The sequence below is a fragment of the Natrix helvetica genome (genome assembly GCF_964273705.1).
Source record: "Natrix helvetica genome assembly, chromosome: 2".
Lineage (NCBI taxonomy): Eukaryota > Metazoa > Chordata > Lepidosauria > Squamata > Natricidae > Natrix > Natrix helvetica.
In genome coordinates this window covers 993,446-1,017,123 of record NC_138552.1, presented here as the reverse complement: position 1 = coordinate 1,017,123, position 23,678 = coordinate 993,446, and the positions used below count along the sequence as shown (strand labels likewise).

General features: G+C 52.9%; 1 protein-coding gene across 6 annotated transcripts in view; it reads left to right on the top strand.

Annotated features, from left to right (window-relative positions):
• The window catches only part of IL11RA (interleukin 11 receptor subunit alpha), a 100,623-nt gene extending 85,286 nt beyond the window's left edge, over positions 1 to 15,337 (top strand). For 4 of the 6 annotated variants that reach the window (XM_081942077.1, XM_081942079.1, XM_081942078.1 and 1 more), the window contains 12 exons: positions 276 to 375; positions 933 to 993; positions 5,697 to 5,863; positions 6,421 to 6,535; positions 7,984 to 8,016; positions 9,207 to 9,373; positions 10,459 to 10,622; positions 10,787 to 10,928; positions 12,429 to 12,524; positions 13,180 to 13,282; positions 13,566 to 13,648; positions 14,754 to 15,337. In XM_081942077.1, the coding sequence (XP_081798203.1) occupies positions 276 to 375; positions 933 to 993; positions 5,697 to 5,863; positions 6,421 to 6,535; positions 7,984 to 8,016; positions 9,207 to 9,373; positions 10,459 to 10,622; positions 10,787 to 10,928; positions 12,429 to 12,524; positions 13,180 to 13,282; positions 13,566 to 13,648; positions 14,754 to 14,770 (1,248 nt within the window). In that variant the 3' untranslated portion in view covers positions 14,771 to 15,337. The remainder of the gene's footprint in view (positions 1 to 275; positions 376 to 932; positions 994 to 5,696; positions 5,864 to 6,420; positions 6,536 to 7,983; positions 8,017 to 9,206; positions 9,374 to 10,458; positions 10,623 to 10,786; positions 10,929 to 12,428; positions 12,525 to 13,179; positions 13,283 to 13,565; positions 13,649 to 14,753) is intronic. The other 2 variants (XR_014174439.1, XM_081942081.1) reach the window with 2 other exon arrangements.
• The last annotated feature ends 8,341 nt before the right edge of the window (positions 15,338 to 23,678 follow it).

Genomic DNA, 23,678 nt, shown 5'->3' with positions numbered 1-23,678 from the left:
GAAAAAGGAAGGAAGGTGGGAGGGAGGGAGGGAGGGAGGAAGTGGAAAGAAGATGGGAAGGAAGGGAAAAGAAGATGGGAGGGAGGGGGGAAGGAGAGAAAGAGGAAGGAGAGGAAGAGAGGGAGGAAGGAAGGAGGATGGAAGGAAGGTGAGAGAAGAAAGAGGGAAGGAAGGTCACCTGGTTTGGAAGAGGGACCCTGACAGCATTCCAATTTTAGCCACCCCCCTCCTGATGTTGTTCTTTTTTCTCCCCCCCCCCCCTTTTGGTCCCTTAGATGCTGAGCCCCACCCGCTGGGTGAGCAGAGGCCTGGTCCTTTTTGCCATGGTGCTGGCAGCTGCCTCCGTCACCACCTCAGGAGATTGGGGAGAAGAAGGTGAGGCCCCTCCATTCAGCCAGGGCTGGGGGGGAGGGCTGAGTGGAGAGGGGCAGGGGGAGGGGCAGGGGCATCCCAGCCCCCTTCGTAAGGGGGAGGGAAGAGGGGCTGCAAGGTTCAAGTTCAAGTTTAAGTTTATTTGATTTCTAGACCGCCCCCTCTCCCCGAAGGGACTCGGGGCGGTGTACAGGAACCACATTAAAAAACCATATACATAATAAATACCCTTAAAACCAGATTAAACCTAAAGCCCTGTACAAATTGTTAAAAATTAAAACACGACCTAAAACCAACCCATCGAATTTAAAAATACAGGCTTGGGGTGGGAAGCTGGAATTAGGCCAGGCCGGCTAAATTGAACAGGTGGGTTTTTTGCTTCGTGCGGAAGGAGCGGAGATCTGTAGTTGTTCTGATATCAGGGGGAAGGTCATTCCAGAGGGTCGGGCCCATCACAGAGAAGGTCCCAGCCTTAAGGCCAAAGAGGGGGCTGCAACCTTCGCCAGCAGCCTTGTGATCCCTGGAGCCCCCAATCTCATGTCCCCCGCCTTTTCTTCCAGGGGTGACCTATGCCGAGCTGGGGAGTGATGTGGTCCTGACCTGCCCCGGAGCAAGTCCAAGGTAGGTACCTGAGCAGGCCCGATCCTGGTCCCATCCAGGTGTCTTGTGCAGGATCTGTCCAGCGGAGGGGTGGAAGACCCCCCAAGGTGATCCTCAAGGCAATTGAAAGTACCTGCTGTCCATCCCAGTTTACAAGGAGTCTATTAAAACCTAGAATATAATAGAATGGAATAGAATGGAATGGAATGGAATGAGCTGGAAGGGAGCTTGGAGATCTTCTAGTCCAGCCCCCTGCTCAAGCAGGAAACCCTCTGCCATTTTAGATAAGTGGTTGTCAAGTCTCTTCTTAAGCATCTCTCACTGCTCCAGTGATGGAGCACCCACAACTGCTGGTGGCAAGCAGTTCCACTGGTTAACTATCCTCACTCTTAGGAAGTTTCTCCTTAATTCCAGGTTGCTTCTCTCCTGGATTAGTTTCCATCCATTGTTTCTTGCTTTTCTGGTGCTTTGGAGACTAGGTTGCCCCCCCCTCTTCTTTGTGGTGGCCCCTCCAATGCTGGAAGGCTGCTGTCGTGTGTCCCCCGTCTTCCCCCAGGCCTTCTTTCCTCTAGACTGGCTATTCCCAAATCCTGCAGCTGTTCTTCATATGTTTTGGCCTCCAGGGCTTTGATGGAATGGGGCAACACCCCTGTTACGGAATGGGACAATTCAACAGCTCAATTCAATTATTTAAAACCATTAGAAATTTGTTTTAATTGTTGTCATTCACATTTCATTTTGTTCCTCCTTTGTTCTCCTTTAACGACTCTATTCCGCCATTTCTTCAGTAGGAGCCTTGCTCTTTTCCCGTGGCAGGTTGGCCTCGGCCCTTTGGCTGCAGTGAGTTGGTTGGGGTGAGCTGGTCAGGGCGAGTTGTGGTGGACCTCTTAGTGCCCCTCCATTCTTAAGAGGCCAAACGTTCAGGAGAAATGACCTTGGCTATTGGCTGGCAGACATTTCATTACCAGACTAGGGAGCGCCTTCAGTGCCAGGGAGGGTGGAGTTCCTTTTTATATGCAGCCGCTTGCCCTGCCAGTTTTGATGCCAGTTGCAGTTTCTTCCTTGTTGAGTCCTTGATGATTGTTTTCCCCCTGATCCTTTGTCTGGTGCTGATGCCAGAAGGGACAAGTGCTGGTCTTTTGCTTTCCTTCCTAGATTGTTTTAATTGTCACTTTTGAAGGGGGTGTAAATGTGGACATGCTGACAAACCAGTTTGGATTCAGGTGCCTCTTTGATTGAGGGGTTTAGAGGGAGCCTCTTTTTTCTTTTTGTCTTAGAGATGCAGCCTTGATGTGGGTTGGCAGCGTTTTTGTGTCTTCCGGGCAAGAGTCTCTTCCAGAGGCTCCTTGGGGTTCTGGCCTGTTTAGTCTGAGGTGAGCATCCAGGATCCTCATCGTTTCTCAGCTGCTTCCTTGAGCTCTTTTTCCATCCAGCTGGGCAGCTTAGCGGAGGTTTGAGTTGTGACCCTGGTGGGCAGAGAAGCTGTTGCAGGCATTCCTGCAGAAAAATAGCTGTTCCCTGATGGAGATTCACCTACGTGCAGATTTCTCTCATTTGACGGCTTTCTGAAGCCTTTGGTGCCCATCTGTGGCTCCCACTGGGTCTCTGAGCTTGGTTTTAACCAGGTTTTTTTAACCTAGTCTTTACCCAACTAGGTAACTTCATCAGTGCTAGAAGGGAGGAAGGGGGGAGGAGGAGGAGAAATAAGAGGAGGAGAAGGAAGAGGAGGAGGAGGAGGAGGAGGAGGAGGAGGAGGAGGAGGAGGAGGAGGAGGAGGAGGAGGAGGAGGAGGAGGAGGAGGAAGAGAAAGGAGGAGGAGGAGGAGGAGGAGGAGGAGGAGGAGGAGGAGGAGGAGGAGGAGGAGGAGGAGGAGGAGGAGGAAGAGAAAGGAGGAGGAGGAGGAGGAGGAGGAGGAGGAGGAGGAGGAGGAGGAGGAGGAGGAGGAGGAGGAGGAGGAGGAGGAGGAGAAATAAGAGGAGGAGAAGGAAGAGGAAGAAGAGAAAAGAGGAGGAGAAAGAGAAGGAGGAGGAGGAGAAATAAGAGGAGGAGAAGGAAGAGGAAGAAGAGAAAAGAGGAGGAGAAAGAGAAGGAGGAGGAGGAGAAATAAGAGGAGGAGAAGGAAGAGGAAGAAGAGAAAAGAGGAGGAGAAAGAGAAGGAGGAGGAGGAGAAATAAGAGGAGGAAGAGGGGAAGAAAGAGGAAGAGGACTCTTGTCGCTCTCTGAGTTTGGTGGTTTTCTGGCAGACATTTCATTATCAGACGAGGGAACGTCATCAGTGTGAGGGAACATGGGGCGTGGTCCCTATTTGTTAGGATTGTAAGTTTTCTAGGTTCTCCCCAAAATGTTCTAGGATTCCCAGAAGCATTCAGACCAATCAGCCGCCATTTGACACATAAAGAGAAACATCATTTACACATCATTCAAAAGAATGATAAGAAGGAAACAAAACACATCAGTCAACACCCAGGTAAGCAAGGATTAACTCCAGACAAACAAGCCAAGAACAATACCCAACGTCAAGGAAGTACTAGGAAACAAAACCCCACACTCACCTGTCCTGATGGTGTGACCTAGTGGGGCCATGAAACGTCTGCCAAAGAAACAGCCAGGCTCAGAGAGCGGCATAATTCAACCCTCAGCGACAAATATTCTCTTGTATTTGAAGGACCCTTTCGATCTTCTGCCTCCGACCTACAAAAGTGTTTTTCAAAAAAGCCTTTTCTAAAGCATCCATCAACATTTTCAGTTTTATATAAACCATTTGGGGAAAATAAACCCTAGATTGAGTTTCATAGATTTGAAGGTAATATATTTCAAATATAAAGGAATATTCCCCCATCTGTACCAGCCTGGGGCATGCCCGCTCTAGCGTGCCAGCCGTGCCTGTGGTGGGAAACCAGCTCTCCGCATAGGAAGCCACAAGGGAAGCGGCTGGTCCCTTCGCCCTCCTGAGCCCCACTTTGTGGGCATTGGCACAGAAGCCCCCCCCCGAAGCCCCCTCCCTTCCCGCTGGGGAAAGTCCTTGGCTGCCTTGTTCCTCCTGAACTTAACTGTCCTTTACGCCCTCTCCCCACCACCCAAAAGAAGCCTCCTTCTTGGCACGGCCCTCTGCCTTGCCACCAGGCAGTTGTGAAGGGAAGGCTGCTTTTAGTTCAGAATCGGAATAGAGCTGGAAGGGACCTTGGAGGTCTTCTAGTCCAGCCCCCTGCTCAAGCAGGAGATCCTACACCATTTCAGGCAAGGAACTGTCCCAGTCTCCTCGTACATAGTTCTTCTTTGGTTTATTTAGTTAATTTATTAGTTAATTTATTAATTAATTTAAGTAATTAATTTGGTTGGTTAATTGCTTTAGTTCTCCTGAAGACTTGGTGGGAAGTTTGCTTTTTTAAAAAGTTTTTAAAAGTTTTTATTAGATAAACATTAAAAAACATTAGACATAGTGCAACATTTCTGGCACAAACGTTTCCATACAGTGATTAGATCTTACAACAATTACATTTTATATCCATTACATAGGTAAGTGTAGTCAGTCAGATTACTTCCCGTTGATCCTTTCTTTTATATAATTACTAACCATATAAATACATATCCAATTCCTACCTGTCACACCTTCTTAATGCCATATTTCCCAATTCTTAACTTGTCTGTGCTTTTCTGTCCTGACCTTTTCCCCTCATTTCTAACCATTGGTATCATTTATCCCAGATTTCATGATATTCCGTCTCGCCCTTTTCTTTGAGCTCTAGAGTCAGTCTGTCCATTTCTGCGCACGTCAGTATCATATTTATTATTTCTTGTTCCGAGGGAGTCCCTTTATTTTTCCATTTTTGTGCAAAAACCAATCTTGCCGCCGTTAAAATATGCAGCATTAAATATAATCCACCTTTACCATATTTTTCTTTTGTGATCTCTAATAAAAATAGTTCTGGCCTCAACTCCATCCTCTGATTTAACATCTCTTCCAAATGCTTTCCTATCTGGTGCCAAAAGGCCGTAGCTTTTGGGCACTCCCACCACATACGTTAGAAAGTTCCTAGCGCAACATTGCATTTCCAACATTTTGGCAATACGTTTTTATTAATTTTAGCTAATCTTGTGGGTGGGATGTGCCACCTATAGAACGTCTTGTATACGTTTTCCTTATACGAGGTGACTAGGGTTAACTTTCCCATAAGTCTTGCCAATTGTCCAAATCTATGCTGTAACCAAAGTTCCTACTCCATGCTAACATAGTTTTTTTTTTTACCTGCTTTTCCACCATTGTATAATCCAATAGGTATTGATATAACTTTTAATCAAGTTAAAAACTTGGCTCTTGAAGGCAGCTGCAGGGAAGGGATCGGGAGGGGGAGCAGCATTGGTGGCAGTTGGTGGGCCCCCCTTTCGGAGAGGGGCATCCATTGGGGGGAACTTGCAGCTTAGACTTACACTTGATTGTCGCTTTTAATGTACACTAATCGGCACCCATTAAAATGACATTTCATTGCATACAGCTCTCAAAGGGTCTCCAGTGTACGCTACATGAAAATGACACAGAAAGAAAGAAAGAAATGCAAAATTAAGCCTATACCCACCTATGTTATATGACCTTTTTTGGTCTTCTTTGAGAATGTGGGAGGGGCCCCTGGTTTGCTCTCTGGAAGACCACCGCCCGCCCACCCCCACCCCCCCACCAGCCGATGGTCGCCTTCCCTGGTCTCATGGCAGCTCTTCTGTGTCCTCAGCTCCATGCCCAGATGGCAGTGGAATGGGGGCTCCGGGCTGCCCCCCGACTCCAAGGTCCAGCAGGGCCGGCTGCTCCTGAGCCACGTGGACCTCTCCTCCGAAGGCACCTACAGCTGCAGGGATGGCGGTGGGCTTCTCCTGGGCTCCCTGGCACTCCGGGTCGGCCGTAAGTCTGAGTCTGGTGGTGGGAGGGAATAATATTTGTCTTTTGGGGGGGGGAGCATTCTGAGCTTCTCTGGGTTAAGGAAGCCACTGAGTAGTGAAGTGGGGGCAGGGGGTGGGTGGGGTAGATACTCCTCAACTTACAGCAGTTCCTATAGTGACCGTTTTTCACACTTACGACCATTGCGGCATCCCCGCGGATCAAAATTCAGGCGCTTGGCAACTGACTCGTATGTATGACGGTCACACTGTCCTGGCGTCCTGTGAGTCCCCCTTTTGCGACCTTCTGACAAGCGAAGGCCCGGGGAAGCCAGGTTCAACACCGCTTGACTAGCTAAAGGACTGCAGTGATTGGCTTAACAGCGTTGGCAGAGTTGTAAAATGGGGGGAAAAACTCACTCAACAACTGCCTCACTTAACAGCAGAAATTTTAGGCTCAGATGTGGTCATAGGTTGAGGACTATCTGCAGCTGTAGTGATGAATCAGTCACCTGCAGAACCGGAGAGGCGCTGACCTGGGACCAATTGTTGCCGTGTGTCCCCCCCCCCCTTTGCCCACAGGACTCCCTGGGCCGCCCTCCGTCTCCTGCCGAGCTTCCAACTACGAGAACTTCTCCTGCTTCTGGACCCCCAGCATCGAGACACACCTGCCCACCAGATACATCACCAGCTACCTGTAAGTCCAGGAGGTTCTCCATCATCCAGGCCCAAAGGTGCTTTTTCCAGAAGGCAACTGGACAGAATAACTAGAATAACTAGAATAGAATAGCCGAGTTGGAAGGGACCTTGGAGGTCTTCTAGTCCAACCCCTAGTCCAATTATGCAGTCTCTTCTTGCAAACTTCCAGTGTTGGGTCATTCACAACCTCTGGAGGCAACTTCTCTTCCACTGTTAATTGTCCTCACTGTCAGGAAATTTCTCCTAAGTTACTTCTCTCCTTGATTAGTGGTTGGAAGTTGACTATCCAGGAGACTTAAGGCCACTTGAAAGTCCAGAGAATTGTAAGTTGCCCTTTGGGAAAAGTACCTTTAGGTGACTTAGCTGTATATCCGTGAGCGTGTGCTGGGTTGTGCAGGAGCCGGTGGGGCTGAGGAGGGCTGTGAAAGGCTCTTTTGGGGGAGGGGGGTTTCTAGGGAGGGGAGGGGAGCCTAGATCTGTGGGGCCAGCCGCATGTTGGAGGGGGAGCTGGAGAGACAGAGTAAGGAGGAGGAGGAGGAGGAAGAAGAAGGAAGAAGAAAAAGAGGAAGAGGAAGAGGAAGAAGGAAGAAGAAGATTTTTCCCCTCCTCCACCTCTTCCTTTATGGTCCTTCTGCTCTCTAGCTGAGGACCTTATAACAGATTAACAGAGTTGGGAGGGACCCTACCCCATTTCTGACAGATGGCAGTCCAGTCTCTTCTTAAAAGCTTCCAGTGATGAAGCTCCACCACCATCCGAAGGACTTCCCTTGAGCTCTTCTTGGAACAAACGGAGGCTTTTCCCCAAACATCTCAGAAGGTCTCCATTGCGCCCCCCAAGTGGATAGTCAGGCTGTTCTCCTCAGCCCTGGGAGGAGGCAGCCTGCACCTTCTCCTCTGGCCCTGGAGCCCGGCCTTCCTCCTGAGCATCCGTCCGGAAGGCGAGGGGAGCTGTGGCTGCCGCTGGACAGTCCTGAACGGAGCCGAGAAGGATGGTCTCAGGACCACCGTCTTCACCCCATCAGCCATGGAGGGGAGACACATGTTGGGTGGAGAGGGGCCACGATAAGCGAGGCCCTGAGGCATTTGGGCCACAACTGGGGGGCTTTTGCTAGGCTTGTATTCAGGCGAGGAGAGGGGGGAGAAACCCTGCCTGAGGTCTTAGCCATCTCAAAGGGGAAAGCCACAGCCAGGCTGGCCTTTCCGCCCACGTGGGAAGAGGAGGCTGCCCCTCCCACGGGGTCCTTTTCTCCCCCTGGTCAAGATGAGGCCGGCTCCCCTTGGCTGCCTCTGTCTGGGGTGCGGCTGCCCAAAGGCACGGATGCCCAGTCAGGGTCCTGGTAAAAAGGCCTGGCGTTTCCTCCGGATGCCCCGGGGGTGAGGGAGGGTCTTTCCAGTTGGATCTCCCCTCTTTCTCCTCCTTCTCATTTCCTCTTTCTCGTTTCCCAGGACGAAACAGCCGCCCGGAAGTGACAAGTTGAGGTAGGCCCTGCCCTTCAGCCGCTCACATCCCATCCAACTTTTCTGTGCCCACATCTGTGCCCCTCTGGCCCAGATTTCCCCCTTGGCGTCCAGAGTGCTGCCCTGCCAGGGGTGAAATCCAGCTGGTTCTGACAGGTTCCGGAGGCCCGGTAGCGGAAATTTTGAGTAGTTTGGAGAACCGGCAAATGCCACCTGTGGCTGGCCCCAGAGTGGGGAGGGAATGGGGATTTTGCAGGATCCTTCCCCTGCCACGCCCGCAGAACCCATAGGAAAACAATGTGAATTTCAGCACAGGATGGCAGCATCAGAGGATTGCCTGTCATAAACCTTGGAGACCCTCCCTCAGTTTCTCTCTGTATCTGGGAAAACCTGCGTTGATCACAGCTGTTGGGAACTAAACAGGGATAGCAGTCCAAGGATTATGCACTACTACTAGTGTGTATTATCATGATTATGTATTCTTCTGGGAATTGCTGTTTACCCAGCCTGCAACTAGTTTTGACTGCAGTTAGTGCTTTTTTCTCCAAGGATCTAAGAGAGCGAACGATCCGGTCAGAGGATCCTCTGGTGGGTTCTGGTGGGCTTCCCTGCAGGTGTTGTCAGGATGAGCATTTGGGGTCCCAACTGGAACCGGGTAATAAAAGGGAGATCCGGACAGGTGGGGGGAAAGAAGGCGGGTTTATTCCCGAAAGCAAAACAGTTTGCAGGGAAGTGGGGTGTAGGAGGAGCTTGAGGTGTCTTTATGCTAGGGTGGCCCTTGAGGGAGGTGTGTGTGTGTGTGTGTGTAGGTAGGTAGGTTTACTCTTGTGAACATGCAGTTCCTCCTGGAGGAAGGAATTAATTTAATTGACTCTGTGTTTGCAGATCTTATCCTTTGATATGTGGATTGGGTCTGGGTACCTTATTTGGGGGGGGGGGTTGCTAATTTTAGTTGATTAACTGATTCTCGGACCCTTGTGGATTCTGTCAGATGGTTTCAGGGAGAATGGAAGCAGTATAAAGAATAGAATATATTTGGATATAAAACTCCTCACAATCTTTACTGTCAAACCAGGTAACGCCAATGGGTTTGCGTAAACCTCTTTTTCCCAGATTGTTGACTAGCGGCTGGGGATGATGGGAGTTCGCGTCGCCATTTCCCCTTGGCCAAGAGCTCAGGGGACGAACGCTTTCTCTTGCCTTGGTGCCAGCAGGTCCCCGGTCAGCAGGGTGGGTCCCTGTGTCCAGGACCCCGGCCTGCCCCTCTCCTGCACCGTCGCCAAGTCCCAGTTCTGGAGCTCCTACCGTGTGAATGTGACGGAGGTGAACCCTCTGGGCTCCAGCTTCGCCCTGCTGGACATCATCGCTCACAGCATCAGTAAGCCCCCCCCTCGTCCTCACTTAGCGACCAGCCACCAGGGCATTAAGTGGAGCCGTTGCTAAGCGAAACTGCCAATGTGCTTACATCAGCTCCATCAGCTTTCCTTTGCTTTACAGTTAGTCCTCAACTTACGACCACAATTGGGCCCAACAGGTTTCTGTTGCTAAGTGAGACAGTTGTTAAGTGAGTTTTGCCCCCGTTTACCTCCTTTCTTGCCCCGGTTCTTAAGTGAATCCCTGCATCTGTCAAATTAGTCACATGGTTGTTAAGTGAATCCCTGGGACTCTGCAACCGTCATAAGTATGAGTCAGTTGCCAAGCATCTGAATTTTGATCATGTGACCAGGGGGATGCTGCAGTGGTCATAAGGGTCATAGTTCCCTTTTGTCCGTGTTGTTGTAACTTTGAGCAGTCACTAAATGAACTATTGTAAGTTGAGGATTACCTGCATGTAGATAATCAGAGGAAAACATTATAAAAATGCAAATTATCAGCTATAAATAAAGCTAAAGGGGAGGGAGGGAGTAGGCTGCGCGAGGGTGGGGGGGGCAGGTGGGATCTATTATTAATCTCAACCACTTCCCCCCCCCCCCAAAGTGAAAATTGCCCCAAGGCAACTGGCAGAGTCTTCAGGCTCTTGCAGGGGGTCAGTGGGGTCGGGGCTGACCTCACACTGGGGGAGGAGGGGGGGACACAAGAGCCACAGCAGAGAGGGACCTTGTAGAAACCCACCCCCAGCCAGGATACCCTTCCTCCTCTGCCAGGGTGGGGGGTGGGCCAGTCCCCCAACTTAACTTAACTTAACTTTATTGGATTTCTAGACCGCCCCTCTCTCAAAAGAGACTTGGGGCGGTGTACAGTCATATTAAAATAGTTGAACAGTAAATATACATGTTATAAGTATACAATAAATAAATTAAACATAGGACTGGAGGAGGTAGTAGAAATTCCCCAAGAGTGAGACGGTGCCTCAACCTTCCCAGATAAATGGAGCTTGGGCCCAGATAATGGGGGAAGGCATGGGGGCCCCTGCCTTGTTCCCCCTTTGGGGTCTTAGCTCCGCCCCCTCTGCCTCCCCTCCAGCCAAGCCAGATCCTCCAGAGCATGTCCGGGTGGAGCCGGTGCCCCTGGCCCCCCGACGGCTGCGCGTCCGCTGGAAGTACCCCTCCTCTTGGCCCCAGGAGCCCTCCTTCCAGCTCCACTTCCGGCTGCGCTACCGGCCGGTCCTCCACGACTCCTGGTCCATGGTGAGTCCGGGGGGGCAGTGCGGGTGGGGGTCTCGGGCAGGGAGGGGCTCCCCGCTTGCACATGGGCGCTTCTGGGCCCTTCCGGGAAGGTGCATTTGGGGGCGCTGGTGGAGGGGGGGCAGTCAGTTCAGGGGGGCTGATGGGGCCGCCTCCTGACTCGGCAGGTGGAAACCAGCAACGTGTCAGAGGTGATCACGGACGCCGTCATGGGCCTGGAGCACACGGTGCAGGTCAGCGCCAAGGACTTCCTGGATGCCGGCAGCTGGAGCGAGTGGAGCCCGGAGGCACGGGGCTGGCCGGCTGCAGGTGAGGGCAGGGAAAGGGCACCACCTGGAGGGAACGGGGAGAGGAGAAACCTACACGGTGGACCTTGACTTACGATGACAATTCAGCCCAAAATTTCTGTTGCTAAGCCAGACACTCGTTGAGTGAATTTTGCTCCAATTTTTGCTCCTTTCTTGCCATGGTCCTTAAGTGAATCACTGCAGTTCTCTAGTTAGTCACAAGGTTGTTAAGTGAATCTGGCTTCCTCGTTCACTTTGCTTCTCAGACGGTCGCAAAAGGGGATCATGTGACCCCGGGACACTGCAACCGTCGTAAATGTGAGTCAGTTGCCAAGCGTCTGAATTTTGATCATGTGACCAGGGGGGCATGCAGCAATGGTCATTAAGTGTGAAAAATGGCCCTAGGTCAGTTTTTTCAGTGCCATTGCAACTTTGAACGGTCACTAAACGAATGGTTATAAGTCGAGAACTGGCTGTATTTGCAGAGAGGAATAATGCCGCAGCCTAGGCCTTCCCCTGGCTGTTTCTTTCCCCCCGTTTCTTTCCCTTCATTTTTCCATCTGTTAAACGGGTCCGTGGGAGACGCAGCCGGGTGGATCCAGGGCCAACAGGCTGTTCCCGCATGGGGGCATTTGGGGCTGGAAGGAGGCTGCGAGAACCGTGGTTTAAGCCCAAGGGAGACGAAGGGATGCAGGCTGGGGATTCTGGGCCTGGTGTGATCGCTCTGGGCCCCCTCTGTGGGTATTGCTGGGCCTTCTCAGCCTCTACACCAGAGGTGGGCAACTGCGCATCTCCACCTCCACAACTGTCTGGATTGGGCTCTGCACAACCCAACAAGGCAGAGACTCAGACTCCAGAGGAGAATCAGAACTGCAGAAGAAACCCATTGCTACCAACCTGCCTTCCACTGAGGACCTTTACCCTGCACGAGTCAGAAAGAGGGCTGTGAAAATATCTACAGACCCCTCGCATCCTGGACGTAAATTTTTTCAACTCCTACCCTGAAAACGATGCTATAGGGCACCACACACCAAGTCAACTAGTCACGAGGAGAGCTTTTTCCCAAATGCCATCGCTCTGCTAAACAAATAATTCCCTCCCCACTGTCAAACTATTCCCTAAGGCTGCATTACTATTGCTATTAGTCTTTCTCATCGTTCCTATCCCGCATCTCCTCCCACTTAGGACTGCAGGACTGTAATTCGTTGCTTATGATTTATATTGATATTCATTGTTTCCTGATTGCTTATTTGTACCCTACGTCTATCATTAAGTGCTGTATCTTTTTATTCCTGATGAATGTATCTTGTCTTATTTCCCATTCTAATTCCCATTCTGTCCTATCCTATCCTATCCTATTTAGGACCTGTGAACTTCAATTCCCAGAATTCCTGAATTCTGGGAGTTGAAGTCCAGAGGTCCTAAAGTCCCCATAGTTTGCCCCTTCCTGTTCTCCACGGAGCCAGTGGGTCAGGGGGGGTGGGGAGGACTGGGTCCAATTTTGTGTCTCTCCCTCTTGCAGGGCAGGTCGCTGAGCCCAGTGAAGCTGCTCCAGACACCTTTGAACTGGACCCGCCAGCTGAAGAGCCCTCGCCAGCCCCCGACAACGAGCCAGTCGGTACGTGGGGGTGGGTGGGGGGTTGAAACCGAGGTTGGCAGAGAGAGCAAGGCCCGAGATGCTCACCCTTCAGTCCTGTCCGAGTTCGTTGCATACATTCAAATCCAGAAAGCGCACACAGATAACTGATGCATCAGGATTCATTAACTTCTTTATATACATAAGAATAGGTGAATAAATGTACAATACCAACAGGAGGTTCTTCCAAGGAAACTCGAGGCAGGAGAGTTACAGGCAAACACAAGCAGTTAGCTTCATTTCAGCAGACAAGCCCAGGCAGACGGCTAGTTTACTTCTCAGAGCAGCAGACTGCTAAAGTTTCAGTTTTATTGTTTAAGCTCCCCTTGGCTGACTTAATTGCTATGCCTATTCATTGGCTGACCTTGTTCCCGTGTCTCTCCCAGTCATGAATATTTTAACAAGTCCCAGGATATTTGCTTTGAAGGATGAAGATCTCTGCAAAGATATTTAGATTCCCATCACACTGTGTGTGTGTGTGTGTGGGTGTGTGTGTGTGGCCCTGCAGCCCCCTCTTGCTGGCCTGGCCTGGATTGGGCCCCCACCGCCTCTGCCCCTGACTTGTAAGGGGCAGGGCGACAGCTGTAAGGGGGTGCCCGCAGGGTGATGGAGCTGAAGGGAGGTCTTCTGTCTCCAGCAGGGCAGGGGGACTCCCTGGAGAAGGTGGCCACGCTGGTGTCGCTTGGGGTCTTCGCCTTCTTTGCCCTGGTGGCCCTGCTGCTCTTCGCCTTCCTGGTGTGGTAGGTGGAACAGCTGGAGACAGGACGGACGGGTTGGAGAGCCTGCTTGCCCTCTGGGCTCAGCAAGCAGCCTCGGTCTGAGGGGAGAAGCCTCTTGGAGGAAGACCTGGAGGAGGTCATGGTTGCCCCAAGGGGGCTTCCCCCAGAGCCAGCTGGGACCATTGGTCTTTTTCCCTCCAAGCTTCCTCAGAATGAGCCCCTTGGGTGGGTTTTTGGGGAAAGCCCCTGTGTTGGGAGAGTTTCTCCATCTTTCTTCTCCTCTCTCCCCTCTTTCCGTGGAAAGGATCCGGGCGAAGAAACAGAGCAAAGAGGCCGACAAGCACCAGGAGTTGCTCTCAGCTGCCACCCACCTGAAGGCCTTGCCCAGTGAGTACAGTTCCCCCCCCATCCCCCCAGGAGTGAAAGGCCACCAGTAGTAAAAGAAAATGCTACCAGTTCGGTGTTTCTGACTATCAGTTGTGAGGCACAATTTATATTAGCTAGAATCCTCCTGCTTTCCAGCTAATTTAAATTGCGTTTCACAGCCGATTATTGGGAATCAAAGGTCCTGCATTGCAGGCGCACAAGCACACACGCAGGCACAAGCGAACCGGTAGGGCCGGGATTTGCAACCCACCTCTGGCGCGCTCACATTGCCTGAACTGGTAGCGAAGGAAAGTTGATTTCAGCCCCTCCCCCTCCCCTCGGTTGGTGGGACCCCGTCAAGAAGGGGGAACAGTTGGGACCCTGCCGAGGAGAGGATCCTGGAGGAACAATCAAATCAGGGCAGGTCACTGTATATATAAGCAAAGAGAAAGCTCCACACCCCCTTCTGGCGTGGATGGTGTTACCTTGCTGGGTTGTGAAACGTTGGCAAGGAAACAGTTCAGCTCACAGAGCACCAAGGACCCCACAGGTCAATCCTGAACTCCAAAGATTCCCTTCTGTTGCTATCCAATCAGTGGGGAGGGCTCTTTTGGGGGGCTCCCCATCCACTGGAGGCCTCCGGGAGGTGGAAGGTTCCCAGGGGTCCAATGGGGGTCCCCAGAATTGAATTGTTTTTAATCCCGTGACCTTTGTTCAGGCCAGAGGTGGCTGGGGGGGCCCTGCAGCTGGAGAGAAAAGATCCAGGTGTCTTGTGGGCAGAGGTCCGGTCCACAGGGGTCAAGGCCTTGGTCCCAGCACGAAGCCAGGGGCTGCTTGAGCTGAAGGAGGCTGGGGATTTGGGGGGTCCGGTTGTTGATAGGCTGCCTGTCCTAGGAGACCTACAAGCACAGCTTCCCTCCAGAGGTTGCTGGGGGCTCTGTCACGGGAGGCTTTCAAGAAGAGAGTGGACAGCCATTTGCCTCCTGCTTGAGCAAGGGGTTGGACTAGAAGACCTCCAAGGTCCCTTCCAACCCTGTTATCTAAGACAGATGTTGGTTTCCGTTCTGTGTTGACCAGCCTCTCTCTCTCTGTCCCTCTCTCTCTAACCCTCCCTCCCTCCCTGCAGAAGGCCAGATCTTGTAGCACAGCTCTGCCTCCGCCTGGCAGGTCAGCCTCCTCCCCCAGCCACGGGACCATGGACCTCACCCACTGCAGCTGCTGTTGATTCTCCAGGGCACCCTGCCCTCCCCAGCCACCGTGGACCTGCGCTGCTTATTGGCCGGAAATTGGCATCAGAGGCCCGGCAGTCCCACCCGCAGCTGCAAACAGGCTGCCTGCCAGAGGCTGCGGAGTTTGGACTCGTTGGGGAGCTGCCAGTGGGGGAAGGGCTGCAGCCCCTGGCACCCCCGTCTCTCCCAGGAAGCCGAAGCTCAGCAGACGGGGGAGGCACCGGGCTCCCCGGGACGGCCGTGCTGAGAGAGAGAGAGAGAAAGAGAGAGAGAGAGAGAGAGAGAGAGAGAGAGAGAGCAGCCTGGCAGGAAGCCCGAAAGAGCTTTTGGCACAAGGGGAGACGGACAGCGGAGCAGAAGCAACGGCCCAGGCCTCCCCGAATGCCAGTTGTTGGGCTGTGTGTGTGTGTGTGTATGTGTGCGGATACATCTGTGCTTGGTGTGGTTCAGAGAATTAAATTTCAAATTTTGGTTTTTATAATGAATGGTGGGCAGTGCAAACCCTCCTTGCGCGGAGAAGATGCCTCGGGTTCTGCTCGGAGCCTTGCCCAGACGGACTCCCTGGCCAGAGGGCTCAGGACCCCCCACCGCTGCCTCTTACAGTGCCCCCTGGCTGTGACAGCCGAGTGCCAGCCAAAGGGCCAGAGGGAGATGGGCAGAGAGGTTGGCGTGTCTGCAGAGGCAGAGGGCAGTCCTTGGCTGCTCCAGAGGACTTCCAGTCCTGACCTTGGCATGGAAGAAGTGGGCACCTTTCTGGGCAGCCTGCTTGCTTCTCCCCCCCCCCCCCCAAAGGAGAGCGGAGACAGACTTCTGGAGTTGGGGGGGGCAGAGGGCGGGGGTTGGTCTGCTTGCAAAGCCGCACAAGAAAACCCACCTCCTGACCCCATTCAGCCAGGCACCATGAGGGAGGCTGCCCTGGGTGGGCAGGAGAGGGGAGACGGGTAGTGGGCAGCCTCGTCCAAATGGCCAGAAGACTGGATGGGGTCACCGCAGGCTGCTTTGTGGGCTTGCCCCTGGGTGGGCTTTTCTGTTGGCCCCGGCCACCAGACCTTGAGGGAATGAGACCCCCAAGATGGGGGGATCCTCTTTGGAAGATGCAGGAGTCGATTGGAGAGGAAGAGGGGGAAAGGGGGGGGCTGATTTCCTCCGGGATCCGCCTCTCTTTCCTGGATCCCTGCACCAGCCTCCCATCCTGGGGGTGGAGCGAGGCAGCTGCCCTGAGTTCAAGAGAGGTTGGGTCGGAGGCCCAGGGCAGGTTGCCAGAAAGGAGAGGACGGCTGAGAACTAAGACCAGGCTAAAGAGGCTAGAATCCTCGGGCTGGAAGGGGCCTTGGAGGTCATCTAGTCCAACCTCTTGCTCAAGTCCCAGTCAAATGGTTCTCTTATGGAAGTTCAGGAACCTCCAGTGGCCACTTTAAGGTGTTGTGTGAATAAAGGACCTGCAGGCGCCCTGAGAGGATGGAGGACCAGATCCGTCTCGCAGACAGAGGACCTTTGGAGCTCCAATCTTGGCCTCGCTCATCAGGGCGAAGTGAGCGAACGGCCTCCCTTGACGGCCTCCGACAACTCGCCACGGGACAAGAGTTACACTCCCATCGAAGAAATGGTGGAATAGAATCATTTTTTAAAAGGGTGCAAAAGGAGAGACCGCATGAAATGTGAATGACAAAAATTGAAATAATTTAAAAAAATTTAAGTACCATATTTTTCAGACTATAAGATATACCGGTGTATAAGACGCACCAAGATTTCCAAGAGGTACGTAAGAAAAAAAGGTTTTGCCTTCCCTCAGCCCTCTGCGGGCTTCAGCAGGGCTGGGGGAAAGGCAAAAAAAGCCTCTCCGTTTTGGTGAAAATGCCCCGTTTTTAGAAAACGTGGGATGCGGGGATTCAGGAGGCCAAAAATGGCTGCGTTCGGTGTATAAGGCGCACCAACATTTCCACCCTCTTTTGGGGGGGGTGCGTCTCATACGCCAAAAAATACGGTAATGGAATTGTTGAATTGGCCGGTGTCGACTTGGCCGAGGCATTTTGTCCCCTTCCCTCCACAGAGCATGAGTGGGTGGGCACTGCAAAGACCCCAACGGCTAGTATAAAATGTTCTGCCTAGCCCACCGCCTTCCCAATTCTCTGGGGCTCCCAGTTCCAAGCTGGGCAGGGGCCACGGGCAGCAGCTCAAAGCTTCTCTGGCTCCTCCAGAGAGTTTGGCTGTGCCAGGCTGGCCTGGGCTTGTCCAGAGACGCCAGGCAGCCAAGCGGTGTGGCGGGAGAGCTGTCAGCCTTTGGCAAATCCCACGGCCAGAAAACGGGTGGAAATTTCCTGAGCTCTACAAGGCCTGGAATGCCAGATGGGTGGAGAGGCTAAAAATAGCCGGGAACAGGCTCTCCTGCCAGGAGCTGCCCTGGCCGGCCTCCCGGATGGCTCACGGCAGCCCTGCCCACCCACGGGTGGCTACCTGGGAATGTGGGTGGAGGGGGACACTTGCACCCAGAAAGGCTCCTTTCTGCAATTCAGATCTGGGGTTCGGGGAGATGACAGGCCCTGGGTTGCTGGGGGGGGGGGTTCTGGGGTCCTGCCCAGGGAGGGACAGAGGCAGTGATGCAGAATTGGCACTTCTTGGGCTGCCTGGGCAGAGGGGGCACCTGGGGTCTTGGGCATGAGACTTGCACAGCTCATAAGGGTGGAATATCTAATCTGCTTTCAAACAGGATTCTGGGCTTTTTTTGGGGGGGGGGTTGTTTAGTCTGGGTGTGTTATGAACCATGAACCCCCCAGAAAGTTTGGAAGGTGGGGGAGTCAAGCCATTGAGGCCTCCCCCCAACAACTGGCCTGCACTTCGGAACAGGGATGGCCAAACTTTTTCTAAAGGTGTGCCAAAATTGTGTATAAACATGCTATCACGCCTGTACAAGTGCCCACCCACCTGCACGTGTGCACATGACCCCCTGCGCATGAGTGTGTACCCCCAGGGAGGGGGGGCTTTGCCCTCCCAGGCTCCGGAGGCTCTCCTGTTCGCCCATTGGGCCGTTTTCCGCCCTCCCCAGGCTTCAGGAAAGCCTTCTGGTTGACCCGTTGCCCTCCCCAGGCTCCGGAGGCTCTCCTGAAGCCTGGGGTGGGCGAAAACTGCCTCCCCTGACCCCCCCCCCCCCCGAAGGCTGAAAATCAGTTGGCCAGTGCACACATGGGTGCCGGAGCTGAATGCTGCCATGCTGGCAAATATGGCTCTGCACCACAGATTCGCCATCACGGACCTAGAATAACAGAGTTGGAAGGGACCTCAGAGGTCTTCTAATAATAATAATAATAAATAATAAATATTTATTTCTTAGCCGCACCCTCTCCCGAAGGACTCGGGGCAGCGTACAATAAAACATAGGAAATAAATATATAAACAAACATACATATAACAAAAACGTATACCAAGACATATACAAGGAGGAGGTGAGCTGATGAATAAAAAACATTTAAAAACACAATGTTTAAAAACCCCTAAATAATTTAATACAATTAAAATACCCCAAATAAAAAACCCGTCAGGAGCAATATAGTTGGATCAAAGTTGAGCCAGGCCAGCTACTTGAAATAGGTGGGTCTTGAGCTTTACACGAAAGGAGCGGAGGTCAGAGGTATTCCTAATATCCGGAGGGAGGTCATTCCACAGGGCTGGGCCCGCCACAGAGAAGGCTCTACTCCTAGGCGCCGCCCCTCGACACTGTCTGGTGGACGGCACCTGGAGAAGTCCCTCTCTGTGCAAGCAGATGGGTCGCAGGGATGTATGGGGCAGAATACGATCCCGCAAGTAACTAGGTCCTGAGCCATGGAGCGCTTTGAAGATCGTTATCAAAACCTTGAAACGCACCCGATAGACCACAGGAAGCCAGTGCAGCTCGCGCAGGAACGGTGTCACATGGGAGTACCTAGTACTCCCCATAATTACCCGCGCGGCTGCGTTCTGGACCAACTGTAGCCTCCGGGTGCATTTCAAGGGAAGCCCCATGTAGAGAGCGTTACAGTAGTCCAAGCGAGACGTCACCAGCGCATGAGTGACCGTGCGTAAGGCGTCCCGGTCCAGTAGGGGGCGCAATTGGCGCACCAGGCGAACCTGGTGGAACGCCCCCCTTGCCACGACTGTCACATGGTCATCCATGGACAGCCGGGCATCCAGGAGGACGCCCATATTGTGCGCCCGCTCCACGGGGGCGAGTTGGATGCCCCCGATGGCCAATGATGGAATTAATTGGCTGAACCGGGGAGCCGGTACCCACAGCCACTCCGTCTTGGAGGGGTTGAGTTTGAGTCGGTTGTCGGTTCTAGTCCAACCCCCTGCTCAAACAGGAGATGCTACACAATTTGAGACAAATGGTTGTCCAATCTCTTCTTGAAAATCTCCACAACCTCTGGGGGCAAGTCGTTCCACTGGTTCTAATAGAATCATAGGGGTGAAAGGGACCTTGAAGGTCTTCTAGTCCAATCCCTTCCTCAAGCAGGAGAAATGGCTGTCCAGGCTCTCCTTAAAATTTTCCAGCGTTGGCGCAACTCTCCACAACTTCTGGAGGCAAAGAGTTCCAGTGATTAATTAACAAGAAAAAAACAGACTTGGAAAGGAAAGGAAAGTCCAAGATAGTTCTGAAGGCTCCCAACTTCTCAGGCTGAAGTTTGATAAGTTAAGACTCTCCTCTCTTGGCCGTCTCTTTTGTGTGGCCGTCCCTCCTCTACGCAGGGACGCTGTTCCCTTGTCTCAGATTGAGCATCGTTTTGCAGCAGCAACCTCGTGAATTATCAGAAGTTCCTGATAATTAGTCCATCCTGGGATCTCCTGACCCCAAATCTCCCACTGGAGTCGACAAGGGGAGGCTTAAAGTAGCTCTCTTGAATCTTGCCATTTTTCTTCCTGCTTAAGGTCTGCCCAAGTCCCATTCAAGCCAGAAGGGCCAAAAGAGCATCCTATGCATTGTCTCTCCTTCAGCAGTGAAGCTGGACGTGGCCTGGCCAGAGCCTCAAACTCTTGAGCTCTTCGCAGCTTCGGGCCCTGGAGATAGAAGTCCATTCCACCCTCTGCTCTACTGGAAGGCAGATGGAGGAACAGCCCTGTTGGGCCGCAGATATTCTGGCTATCAACACAGTAACCTTATTCTGCCTCTTAGCAACGTCCTTGGCTGCCCAGGGAAGGTTTTTGCTCACCCGGCCACTGGTCGGCAACTGGCCAGCTACCTCCATAAGGGAGGGAAACTCCATATGGTGCAGCTGCACCAGGTAACCGGGGTCTCTGGCCTTTGACACACCTGTTGTGGTTGTGCTTCATGAAGGTCCCAGGTGTTTGGTCCTTGATTGTTTTATGGTCTGGACTTCCTAATTCTTGCAGGCTTTGTCCAGCTGCCAGCCTCCTAAAGAGCCCCTCGTCCACTGTCCATTCAGTTCCCCCCCCCCCAGGAAAGGAATTGGCAGAAGATCCTTCGGGGCGCTTTGGGATTTATTTGGTAGTCCCCAAGTCCTCATCCACTCGGAGGGAGAGGGAGAAAGAGGGGGGCTGGGGGAACAAGGGCTTAAATGAGAGTTGCCCAATGCCAACCATGAGGCGAAGTTGGCCTTAAGCCCAGCCGGGCTCCCTGGGCGCATGCAGGGAGAAATGGGCGTGGGAGAAACAGGGAACTGGTTGGCACTTTCTGTTCCTGGTTCTACAGTCAGAGGCCAACCAGGTCAAGGCTGCTCGGTTGGGCCGATCGATCGTTTACGAGCAAATCCGGGATCAGCAGCAGCAACGGGCATTTGATGGGAGGAAGTAAATAAAAACTAACTTTAACCTGGTGACTCTTCAGCTACTTTTTCCCCTGGTCAAGAATCAAGGCTCCCTTCAAATATAATTATGCAGCGCCCCCTAGGGGCAGAAGAGAGAGGCCGCTCAAGGTTCCTTTCAGGTCTGACCGTGCAACGCCCCCTAGTGGCAGAGGAGAGAAATTGCTCAGGGTTCCTAAAGTGCAACTGAAGGGGCAAAGCGAAGGGGCTTCATCCAGCTGAAATGGGGCACAGTGGGAGCAAGGGAGCCTCAGCGCCCCCAACCCACTGGGGGAAGCCAGATGGAGGCAAAGTGGAACAGCTGAGGGCGCAAGCCACACCTTGACTCTGGCAAAGAACAGCCTACCCAGCTGAGAGGACCCCAGATCCATGCTTCCCGGCCTCCCGCCCTGCCCCCAATGATTCTGCCTGTGCTTTCAGGGGTGGGAGATGCTTCGGAGGGCCCTGGGGTGGGCAAGGCTGCTCCATTCAGCCCCAGACAAGAGGCCCAAGTGCTGGGACTCTCCCAGGGGGGTCTGCCTTGAGCCACAGTGGGGAGATGACCCAGAGGTCCCTCCCACTCCTCCTGCAGTCAGACGGGGGAGGCTCCGTTGATCTGTGACAGGGTCATTCACGCCACGGGACAAAAGTTACATGCCAGTAATACAGAAGAAATGGTGAAAGAGAAAGGATGCAAAAAGGAGGGACGGAAAAAAACATGAATGCCAAAAATGCAAAATATTTTTTAAATTACTTAAAATAATTAAGTAAATTGTTTGAATTGCCCCTTGGTGAACTGGCCGTGGTGGCCGTGGCAAATTGGCAGCAGGGAGTTGACTCTTCCTTTGAACCGTGGGCCAGTGTTCCTGCCATCGGCTGCCCGCTAAACCAGCCAGACCTGGCAATTGGGCTGGGAATCCAAACCACCCAAGGAGTGGCACATGGGCTTCACTCACCAACAGCTCCAGGCTCTGCCTTGGGCAGCACATCCAGTTGAAAGCTCCCCCCTCCCCCTCCCCCCCCCCCCCCCGTTGTGACATTGGGGCTCCTTCCTATGCCCTCCTGGGCTTGGCAAGGGCTGGTCCTTGATTTGGAAACCTCTGTCCAGCTGTGGGCGTTTGATCCCTCCTTCCTGCCTTGTTCCTTCAATCAGGGGTCTCCAACATTGGCGAATTTAAGACTTGTGGACTTTACTCCCAGAATTCACCAGCTGGGGAATGCGCTGGCTGGGGAATTCTGGGATTTGAAGTCCACAGGTCTTAAAGTCGCCAAGTTGGAGACCTCTGCCATAAATGAAAGGTATTTATTTAATTCATTTTTATTTATAACCCACCTTTGTTATGCCTGTAAACAATGCAAGGAGAGGAACGCATCTAACACCACTTCCTCTTCCTATTAAACGAAGGATTCCCCAATCAAAGTTCTCTGGCACTCAAAAAGAGCTTACACCCATTTTATACTTTTGCAAAACTTTTATCTTGGGAATATAGAGAGTAGAGAGATGAGTAAAGAGACGGGATGAACAGGACTACATGAAATTAGGAACAGATTTAAGCAGCAGCAGCCTTAAAGTTCGGTTTTTCTCGGGCTCAAGTCCATCATTTTGCTGGCATGCACGGTGAATTTTCCTTGTGCCGTGTGGCAGCACCGTTGCGCTGGCCTGTAGACAAGCTGCGAATGTTCCACCACCAGGATCACAACTGCCATCTGCGGCTGGGCTAGAGGTGAGCAGGGAGTTGGACTAGATGACCTCTATGGCCCCTTCCAACCCCATGGTTCTACGAGCAGACTTCCCAGCCTTGCAACCTGTGGCTATAGGGAAGGGATGGGGAACGACTTGTGGACTGCAGCATGGCTGGCTCAGGAATTCATCAAGGGGCCACAGTGCTAGAGGGGGAGCTCAGGAGCCCCTCCCCACTGTGGCCAAACCACAATTTGCAGTCCCCTTGCTCGGTTTCTCTTGAGCTGTGAGATGAAGCAAGGACCCTGGACTGACTTTAGACAGGAGGACCCCCTGCTCAAGAGCAAGAAGGGGCCCCCACCCCATCACTGCCCAGCCCCTCCTCCCAGGATCTCCGCCACAGGGCTGCGTTTGTCCCTGCGCCTGCTGTGGCCAGCTACTGCCAGGGACAAACAGCCCCCCCCCTCCTCCCCCAGTTTCCCACCCCTGATCCCACCTGCCCAATTAGGAGGGGTCCCTTCTGTCTCGCCAGCACATCCGGAGCCACGGGAAGAAGTAGAAGCACCCCCAGTAGATCCTGGAAGAGAGGGGAGGGGGACGGGAGGAGGCCCCTTGGTGAGAGAGCCAAGGCGGGGGGGCTGGACGGCCTGCTGGGTGACGGCCATGGGCTGCAGCCATGCTGGGCAGAGGGGGCCCGAGGGCCACTGCAACCAGGGGTTTCTGCAGGGTGTAGGTAGCCCTTGGCTACAACCGTTCACTTAGGAACCATATTGAGATGCAGCCATGGCCTTTTCTCCCTTAGTGGCCATTTCCTAAGTCGAAAATGAGCCTCCTAAAAGGGCCAGATCGCAAACTATTCAGATCCACTTCCATGTTTGGGGGTGATTTTCTAATTACAAGCAGTCCTCGACTTACAACACTCCATTTAGTGACCATTTGAAATTGCAACCGCACTGGAAAAAGCGCCAGGGCTGCATTCCCCATGGTCACGTGATCAGAATTCAGGGGCTGGGCAACTGGCAGGGACTTGTGACGGTTGCATTGTGTCCCAGGCTCACGTGGTCCCCTTTTGCGACCTTCGGACAAGCCAAGTCTATGGGGAAGCCAGATTCACTCAACAACCGTGTGGCTAACTTAACGACTGCAGTGCTTCACTTAACGACTGTGGCAAAAAAGGTCGTAAAATGGGGCAAAATTCCCTTCACAAAGATCTCATTTAGCAACAGAAATGTTGGGCTCAATTGTGGTCGTACATCGAGGACTTGGGTCAAACTGTGAGCCTGGCCTGGCTCCTGGGGGGAAGTCTCTCTTGATGTAAATGGGGGGACCCTCCTGCCCTGTTGCAGCCCCCTGCCCCCATCTCCTGAAGG